The following is a 10,000-nucleotide window of genomic DNA, read 5'->3' as shown; positions in this document are numbered from 1 at the left end:
GTCAGAGAACAACTTCCATCTTTTAGCATACTGTGCACTGGTAGATGGTGCCCTGGCACTCAGAATGGTATTCGTGACGGTCGCAGGAGGGGAGAGGGAGACCAAAGGGAAGTAGCCTGAATTGAAAATGACGGCCGCGAAAGGCGAACCGAAGGAAGTGATGAAGCCACTCTCCCCTTGTGACCACCCACAGCGGGTCGGATGAGGTGAGCATGTGGAATGGTAGGACCTTCAGGAACCTGTTGAGTCCCCTGAGGTCGAGAATGGGGCGGAATCTGCCATCTTTCTTTTTTATGAGAAAGTACCTTGAGTAGTAAAGTACCCTCTGGGGTGCAGCAGAGGATCCACTGGCTCGATTGCCCCCTTGGCCAGGAGGGTGGACAACGCCTGGTCAAGAGCTAATGCCTTTGCCGGGTCGTTGACGACACTCATTTTGACCCGGCTGAAGGCTAGGGGCCGGCATCGGAACTGCAATTCGTACCCTTGGGTCAAGGTGGAAACCACCCAAGGGTCTGAAGTACTGGCAGCCTAGTAACTGAGCTGCTGCTGGGAAAAACAACCGACGGCCGGCCTAATGGGCCTAGCGCCTGCCCCACCGGCCTCCTGAGGCTCTGGGGGGGCGCCGGTTGGGTTGTGGGGCACGAGGCTGCCAGGAAGGTAGGCGTTCGGGGGCCCGAAAGCCACCCGGAGGCTGTTGAGCAGGCTGTTGAGACCTCCGTAGGCCACCAGAGTAATCAGGTGGCTGAGAGCGCCGCTGGGGGACAGCCGAGGGGCCCCCAGGCCTGTTACGAGCGGACACACTCCTGTTTAGACCGGACAGCTGCTGCCTGGTCTGCCTACCTCGGGCAGCCCCCTCCATTGCTTCCAGGGCAGCTGACCCAAAAAGCTCCCCTGGTTCCACCGACACCGCTCAGAGGACCCTCCTACACGTCTCCGTCAGTGGAGACTGCACAAGCCACACCTGGCGGCGAGTCTGTACGAGGGTGGATGCAGTGCGCCCTAACTCCCTTGACATTTGGGCAAAAGCCTGCAATGAGGCTTCACTTAGACTCTGCAGCGACGGCTCGACCTGGGCCTGCTGCAGAGAGGTAGAAAGACCCAGCAGCAGGTGGGAAAGGGAGTTCCCAATACGACCCATGCGTGCCGCAGCGTCGTAGGCCTTTGACAGGAGGTCGTCTTTGACCCTGCACTGTGGCCGAGGACACCTGGCATTTGGCCTCAGAGCCTCATCAGGAGCCAGAATTAGGGGGGCGAGAGCAGGCTCGACTGATGGCATGCGGCCCAGCCCAAACTGTGCCACATTCTGCATGGCAGCCAAGGTCCGGGCATCCGACGTTGAGTGGGAAAAGGCCCTAGTCTCCCTCTAGCAAGCATGAAGCTCCTTTAAGTACCCCTCTGAAGGAGGGGCGGAGAATGTGGCCGGGGCAGGGCTGCGCTTGAAGAAGGCGCTGGCCTGGACTGACTCCGTCTGCGCAGCATCGAGCTTTAGGCGAGCTAGAGCCATCCGCAGGACGGCCGCCATGGAGGTGTCTGCTGCCCCCTGCAGAGAGCTTTGTGCAGAGGAGCAGGAGGCCTCGTCCAATATGTGGGAGGCATCACCCTCTGCATTAGAGAGGGCATCGTCAAACTGAGACGAGGGAGGGCCAGGCTGTAGCCCAGTCAGCCCCTGACCAGTCCCAGGCTGAAGGGCCAGGAGGAGGGACCGTATTCGCTCCATGTCGGCCACCAATCCGTCCACCTTGGAAGCCAGCCCGCCCCTTGCCTTCTTTTTGGGGGGGGGGTACCCATAGCCGCAGCCCCATCATGCCAATGCCGCCCAGAACGACCGGGCTGACTGGGAGGGAGGCCCATTAAGGCAGAGGGATCGTTGGCTGTTGCCCGAGTTCTCCATCTCTGCCAGCCTAGCCACTCTGAGCGCCCAAGGCAGGAGGCTGCAGGTCCTACAGGCGCTGTCCGTGAGGCTCTCCCTCAAATGCTCGAGGCCGAGGAAAGGAGGGCAACTGTCATGGCCGTCCTCAGGCTCAAGAGGAGCCGTACAGGCGACACATAGGTGGGCCGTTATGGAGCCAGCCACCGGCAGCGTCACTGGGAGCGAGAGGACTTCTCTCGCCAGTAAATTGAAAAAATAAACAAATTAATTAGCCTGAGCGTGATCGCTGCTACTAATTGTGGATCAAAAAAGGGCCAAATGCGGCGTTACCGGGAGCGAGAACACTGCCTTCACCAGATAATTAAATCAACCGATATTAATTAGCTTGAGCGTAATCGCTGCTGCTAAAAGAGGGAAGCCAAACTAAAACGTTACTGGGAGCGGGAGCGAGAGCACCGCCTTCCCCGGAAAGTTATAAGGAAAATAAATTGATGGTTAGAACAGAGCAAAGCTAACGGCTAACACACCAAACAATAACAGAGCAATGAAGCAAACGATAAGCTAGCCACAGCCTCAGGACGGGTTACCGGTGGCTCCAGCTGTCAGCGGATTTCCTTCCTTTCTCTAAACAACGGTTCAATACGGTACCTGCGCAGCGAGAAGATGTAAAGGAACAGATCCTCTGACGACACCGGAAGCTATAGCCTTCCCGGTGTCACGTGGGGGTCACAGGTGACTATGTTGGTATTAGGTACTCGAAATGCGCATGCACGAGGTGGAGACATCCAGTTCTTTAAGCACCGCCTCTGGCGGTCAGTAGGGATGAAATAGAACTAGACTCAGTGTTTCCTGGTACTCCAATCCAAATCCATTCCTGATATAAATGCAATACTATAGTAGTACTTAACGCCCTCAATGTAAATACCATTTCATAGGTCGATAAAACTATGACTGAAACGACAGTACTGTGTGTGTTGGGGTTGGGGTTGGGTTCGATGTGGGGGGGCTGAACTCTGACCTTGGGGGGGGGCTTCTTCAGCAGCACCAGCAGGGCCTGCAGCACCAGGTTGGAGAAGCGCGGGCCGATCGGCACGTAGTCCAGCAGGCGCTCGATGTCGTCCACCACCACGCAGCTCAGCTGGGACTTGTAGGCGTCGTCAAACACCTGGGGGCGGGGACAGGGAGGGACGGAGGGACGGGCAGAGAGAGAGAGAGACGGACAGCAGGTGAGGAAGACTCATGAAGAAGGGGCGGGAGGTAGGAACCAGAGGGCGGGAAATCCACCTTGGTTTGTGAACAAGTAAAAAGCAAGCTGTCAATCACCGGGCTGTGAGTTGCCAGTAGAGCAAGGAGTTTGATGAATGACTTTCCGTTTACCTCCAGTGCAGGTGTTTGTTATAACCACATAATACGGCCGTATACCAAAGTGCAAATGCATCTTTGGGAGGAAATGTATTAAATCTACCTACATGGAATAATGGTCTATATCGGGGTATTTGATCAACTATATCCAATTTGGACCTGATTTAATTTCTGTGTGACCTTTAACAAACATTGGAAGGCATCTCATGTGAAGGGAACATATTATGAGCAGCTTGTTGTTATCAAGAACACTCTTTGTTCAGCTGTACTATCGCTTTGAAATAGTAGACATTTAGAGAATCCTGTGGATTTCAAACCCTCTTTGATATGTGATATGTCCTGTTGTTTTCTATTCCCAGGTTGTGCAGCACTATAACCTTTTGTTGCAGACAGTCCCACCGTGCTTGTTTGCTTTGAAAGTCCCCTGTGGACCAGGGCTCTGCGTACCTTCTTGATGGCCTGGCACTTGGAGATCTCCGAGTGGCCGATCATCTTGTCCGGGGAGCAGATCTTGATGAAGGGGAACTCTGAGTCCTCAGCGATCTGAGCTGCCAGGGCGGTCTTACCGCTGTGGGGGGGGCCTGGAGGGACACGGAGACACACGCTTTGACCTTCTGAGATCAAAGAGCCCAGACGCTCCAATGGAAATCCATATTCAGGCCACACCCCTACAATCCTTAGTCGACGACTGAGTTTATCCACTGACTTTAAGACAACATATTCATAAGGTGTGTCGTGGACACCTCCCTCTGTGACATGTTATGTTTCTTCCACGCTTTTAAGAATAGCTTTAATTATAGTGGTAACGTTGCATCTATGAGTATGCGAATGCTGCATATGCGTGAGCAGTATGTATACGTGTATGCAGAAGCAAGACATGCACGTGTATTTGCACGTGCATGTGCATAGAATGCGTGCACGTGTGCCTGTGCATGTGAATGTGCATGTGCGTGTGTTTGTGTATTTTGCACGTGCATGTGCATATAATGTGTGCATGTGTGCGTGTGCACGTGCATGGTTGTACGTGCATGCGTGTGTGAGTGCACGTGTGTGCGTGCGTGCCCGCCGCCTCACCCTCCAGCAGCACGGACACAAGGGGCGTGCGGTCGCTGTTCTTGGTCTGCTGCACCAGCAGCTCGCCGTCGTCCAGCACCGAGGTGACGGGGTCGCCCCACTTGATGATGCCGTTCATGATGTAGCTGGCGTAGTCCTCCTGGTTGGTGCCGAACGCCTGGGGAGAGGGAGGGGCCTGATTAGCACCGGAGAGCTAACTGCGTGGTCGGCACTGTGGCCTCACGGCGAGAGGGTCCGTGGTTTGATCCCCAGCTGGGACCTCGCAGTGTGGAGTTCGGTCATCTATGACCATACTTAGAGAGAGAGAGAGAGAGAGAGAGCTAGAGAGAGAGAGAGAGAGAGAGAGAGAGAGAGAGAGAGAGAGAGAGAGAGAGAGAGAGAGAGAGAGAGAAGAGAGAGAGAGAGAGAGAGAGAGAGAGAGAGGGAGAGAGAGAGAGAGAGAGAGAGAGAGAGAGAGAGAGAGAGAGAGAGAGAGAGGGAGAGGGAGAGGGAGAGGGAGAGAGAGAGAGAGAGAGAGAGAGAGAGAGAGAGAGAGAGAGAGAGAGAGCGAGGGAGAGAGAGAGAGAGAGAGAGAGAGAGAGAGAGAGAGAGAGAGAGAGAGAGAGAGAGAGAGAGAGAGACTTGTGGAGTTCGCATGGTCTCCCTTGGTTTCCCCCCCGGTTTCCCCCCACCCCAAAATACATGCGTGTAAGATTTGGTGCCCATGATGGGTTCACCGCCAGGGTCACATTTCCTTCTGCGGTTCCTTGTGCTTCTTGCAATGACAGATAAAGAACCTTGAATACTGAACGTTGGAGATGAGTGGGTCGGGATTTGTTGAATATTTAACCGCTTTCGTTTTGGTAACTTGAACCCTTGCGTTATACTATTAAATCACCACTGACTCAGACAACGGAGAGGATGTTATGGCCTTCCCCCTTGCAAGAGGGGAGAGGATGTGTATGCACGGACCACAGAGGGTATGGATGCAAGACAGATTGGGACGTGGTCCACAATCTGCTGAGACACAACAGCTTGACGGTGCTTCTCTCCTCTCATCTGTCCCTGCTCTCGTTCATGTCCTCATTGCGTCCGACTTCATTAGAAATAAGCCTCAATTAATTATGGTTAATGGGCGAGAAACAGAATCTGCACATGGTTATTTCATTAGGGCATTTACCCTCAAAATATTAATGTGTTCGGGAATACGTTGCCATGGAAACCCAGAATCCCAAGTGGTAAATAAATCATTGTGTTCCTGTTTTCTCAGGAAGTCGTACGGTTTGAGAAAGTGGGTCGTACAAACCACAGTGCGGCCAACTTTTTAATGCTCATAATATCTATCACATATGTGGTAAAGTACTGCCATGTAAACATTGAATCTATTCTATACCTGAATCCTCTATCTAAAACATATGCATTCAGGCCATTTTGTACAACTTATAGCTTTGGTACAAAGCATAGACAGTCTTTTTTTGTATAAACCTTATCACAAAGTTGCATTGAACTTATTATCTGTGAACTGACATTGGTTAACGTTTGCATCGCAATCTCCACACGTGGCAAACCAGGGTCAGAAGATATGAAGTAGCCGGTAAATTAAGTATTGAAGGACGCCATTGATTCCTAAATTTCACTTTAAGCATATATACATTAAAAGGAATCCAGGTAGGACATACACTAGTTATAACCACTGACTAAAAGAGGGGCACACTGCACGTGCTCAATACAAGTGTGTACTAAGCTACTGTGTCATAAAGGTGCTGTACAGTCAAGATTTAGATTGAGATCTGACCCTGTGAGAATATCTGTCTTGGAGGGTTGCTCACTTTCTAAATCTTCCAGCTTGTTTCTACTCCCTCCCTTTGAGACTCTCAGATCTTACCCGCAGCACCTGTCACTCTGTGGCTCTGCACGTACCGGCTTGATGTCGTTGTTGAGGGATCCCATGAAGTCAGACCTGCTGACCTGCAGCTTCTCCGCCCGCTCCATGTCCACCTCCACCGTGGACGTAGCCTGAAGGAGGAGAGGGGAGCAGCCTTAGAAACGGTTGTCAGGCACCAACCACTGGTTCTCCTCCATCTGACAAGGCTGTCAAAAGGAGATCAGGAACGGTAGAAGGTTCAGACACATTCTCTTGCAAAGACGGTGTTGGAATATAAAATAAATCTGTAGCAAAATGTCAGCCCTGGGCTTAGAAACAGGGCTTAGCCAGGGCTGAGCCAAACTCTTGGGTCCAATATATCCTGGGGCAACGATCATTCAGGCTAGGTAGTCAGCATCTGATCTCCAATATGTTCTTTTCCCTAATCCTGCATGTTTTAATTAGGTAGTTGATGGGAGTTTCATGCACAGGAATGACTGACTGACTGACTGACTGACTGACTGACTGACTGGCTGACCTTGATGTGGCGGTTCATGGCGGTGGACTGACTGACTGACTGGCTGACTGGCTGTCCTTGATGTGGCGGTTCATGGTGGTGGACTGACTGACTGACTGACTGGCTGACTGGCTGACCTTGATGTGGCGGTTCATGGCGGTGGACTGACTGACTGGCTGACTGGCTGACCTTGATGTGGCGGTTCATGGCGGTGGACTGACTGACTGGCTGACTGGCTGACCTTGATGTGGCGGTTCATGGCGGTGGACTGACTGACTGACTGGCTGACCTTGATGTGGCGGTTCATGGCGGTGGACTGACTGACTGACTGGCTGGCTGACTGGCTGACCTTGATGTGGCGGTTCATGGCGGTGGACTGACTGACTGACTGACTGGCTGACTGGCTGACCTTGATGTGGCGGTTCATGGCGGTGGACTGACTGACTGGCTGGCTGACTGGCTGACCTTGATGTGGCGGTTCATGGCGGTGGACTGACTGACTGACTGGCTGACTGGCTGACCTTGATGTGGCGGTTCATGGCGGTGGACTGACTGGCTGACCTTGATGTGGCGGTTCATGGCGGTGGACTGACTGACTGACTGGCTGACTGGCTGACCTTGATGTGGCGGTTCATGGCGGTGGACTGACTGACTGGCTGACTGGCTGACCTTGATGTGGCGGTTCATGGCGGTGGACTGACTGACTGGCTGGCTGACTGGCTGACCTTGATGTGGCGGTTCATGGCGGTGGACTGACTGACTGGCTGACTGGCTGACCTTGATGTGGCGGTTCATGGCGGTGGACTGACTGACTGGCTGGCTGACTGGCTGACCTTGATGTGGCGGTTCATGGCGGTGGACTGCGCGGCCCGGACCAGCCCCTCCAGCTCTGCGCCGCTGTAGTTCTTGGTCTCGGCGGCCAGCTCGGGGATGTCCACGTCCCCGGAGAGCAGGCCGAAGCCTCGCATCTTATTGGTGTGGATGGTGAGGATCTGAACACGGCCCTTCTCATCGGGCAGGCCTGGGGGGGGGGGAGGGGGAGGAGGGGGGAGGAGAGGAGGGAGAGAGGTAGAGGAGAGGAGGGAGAGAGGGACAGAGGGAAAGGAGGGGGGAGAGAGGGATAGGAGAGGGGGGGGGGGAGTGATGGAAAGGGGGAGAGGGAAAGAGGGAGAGAGGGAGAGAGGGGGAGAGGGAAGGGAGGGAGAGAGGGCAGCGACAGGGGGTGAGTCAATTCGAGGGAGAAGTGAACAAGAAAAATAAATTACAAGAACGAGAACAATAATTAAAGACGTATACGATCAATAATGAATAGTTTAATATGAATACGTTTATAATATCATATGTATTTGTTGTGCTGTGGTGTGTCTGAGGAGGCGACGGGCGCAGTACCGATCTCCATCTTGACCTCAAACCGGCCAGGTCTCATCAGGGCATCGTCTATTAGATCAGGCCTGTTGGTCATACCTGGAGCGGAACAAGGGTGGGAAACAGGAGGAGTTAGTTCATCCTAGTCCTTTCCTTCAATTGATATATCTGCATGACCAATGTGAACTAACCCCAACCAAACGAGGGCCTGGGGGGAAGCCCTTTGCCCCGAGGCAAGAGGCTTCAAGGCCAGAGGACATTGTGAATCAAGGGAAGCAGATAGAAGAGATTATTCCTCCTGCTTACAGGGGATGCCTCCTAACCCTGTAGCGTTCGGCTCAGAGAACGCACGCCACCACATGCTGCTGAACTCTCTTCTACAGAAAAATAAACGAGCAGTGGGAGACGGGAACGGGAAGCCTGGCAGAAGATAATCTAATTGATATAAGTGGCATCTATATCGTTCATCAAGCGCTGACCTCGTTTATCGTTGGGTAGGATGGCGGTGTATGGTGATTCAATCAGACAAACCCCATCACATGCGATTCCAGAGGACATGCCATCCGAAGGCTGCCTGGCTTTGGGTCGTTTTTTTTTTTATGTTCCAATTCCCTCTCCTAAAAGGATTACCTTGTTATGGTATGCCACAGACAATTCAATGTTCCCTTTGTGGTCCTTTATCCCCCATGGTTAACCTGTGGGCTGGATACGTCAGTACGTACTCCTAAAGCCACACTCCGTGATTGAGGGTGTTCTGACGTTCTGCTGTAAACCAGTTCACACCACTGGAACTTTCTAAAAGGGTCGTGTCTGGTCACTGATGTGAGATCTGGACTGAGTTTAGGTTGCGAAGAAATGAGAAGAAAGAAATGAGAGGCTGCAAGCCAGGTTTAAGATCAGTCACCATCATCGGTCTTCCATTATCATAATCAGAGAGAGAGAGAGAGAGAGAGAGAGAGAGAGAGAGAGAGAGAGAGAGAGAGAGAGAGAGAGAGAGAGAGGGAGAGAGAGAGAGAGAGAGAGAGAGAGACAGAGAGAGAGAGAGACAGAGAGACAGAGAGACAGAGAGAGAGAGCAAGAGATGCAAAGAGAGAGAGAGAGAGAGAGAGAGAGAGAGAGATGGAAAGAGAGAGAGAGAGAGAGAGAGAGAGAGAGAGAGAGAGAGAGAGAGAGAGAGAGAGAGAGAGAGAGAGAGAGAGAGCGAGAGAGAGAGAGAGAGATGGAAAGAGAGAGAGATGGAAAGAGAGAGAGAGAGAGAGAGAGAGAGAGAGAGAGAGAGAGAACGGTACAGAGATAGACAGAAACTCAGAGACAAACAGAAAGACAGAAAGAGAGAGAGAGAAAGGGACAGAGAGAGCCAGAGACTGTGAGACAGAGACAAACAGAGAGACGGACAGAGAGACACAGGGAAAAAGAGAGAAAAAGGAGTGAGGCCAGAGAGTGCGGAGGAGAGAGAGAGACACAGGACAGCCGCGCACCGATGACCAGGATGTTGTTGAGCTGCTCCACGCCGTCGATCTTGGACAGCAGCTGGTTGACCACCGTGTCGTGCACGCCCGTGCTGCTGGCGCCCGTGCCTCTCTGCTTGCAGATGGCGTCCAGCTCGTCAAAGATGATGATGTGGAGGCCGCTGTTGGCTCCGAGCTGGAGGGGGGGGGGGGGGGGGGGGGGGGGGGCGGGGGGGCGTCGAGAAGACAGGGTTAGAGTGGTGTTTGAGCAGGACAACAAAGGGCACAGGGGGGAAGTCGCGTGCTCTTCCTGTTGCGTTGCGTCGTCAGTCGAGTGCCCCACTCGCTATTGGCTGGTCAACCTCGATCGCTAAGCGCTGATTGGCTACAGCAGAGAGGTGGCATGCTTTGGCGAGAGCGACGCAGGTTGAGCAACAGGTGGTTGAAGGGTACCTGCCATCCGGTGCCATTTGGAATAAAACGTCGTTGAGTGACGGATAATCGTGTTGCCTCTGGGGCGT

General features: G+C 53.1%; 1 protein-coding gene across 3 annotated transcripts in view; it reads right to left on the bottom strand.

Annotated features, from left to right (window-relative positions):
- Window positions 1-10,000, bottom strand: part of nsfa (N-ethylmaleimide-sensitive factor a) — a 43,146-nt gene that overhangs the window by 6,678 nt on the left and 26,468 nt on the right. For all 3 annotated transcript variants that reach the window (XM_030345390.1, XM_030345373.1, XM_030345381.1), the window contains 7 exons: window positions 9,510-9,675; window positions 8,056-8,130; window positions 7,500-7,687; window positions 6,206-6,301; window positions 4,307-4,463; window positions 3,680-3,813; window positions 2,889-3,035 (listed from right to left, as the gene is read on the bottom strand). In XM_030345390.1, the coding sequence (XP_030201250.1) occupies window positions 2,889-3,035; window positions 3,680-3,813; window positions 4,307-4,463; window positions 6,206-6,301; window positions 7,500-7,687; window positions 8,056-8,130; window positions 9,510-9,675 (963 nt within the window). The remainder of the gene's footprint in view (window positions 1-2,888; window positions 3,036-3,679; window positions 3,814-4,306; window positions 4,464-6,205; window positions 6,302-7,499; window positions 7,688-8,055; window positions 8,131-9,509; window positions 9,676-10,000) is intronic.

This window comes from Gadus morhua, chromosome 2, assembly GCF_902167405.1.
Source record: "Gadus morhua chromosome 2, gadMor3.0, whole genome shotgun sequence".
Lineage (NCBI taxonomy): Eukaryota > Metazoa > Chordata > Actinopteri > Gadiformes > Gadidae > Gadus > Gadus morhua.
This window is presented reverse-complemented; position numbering and strand designations above follow the sequence as displayed.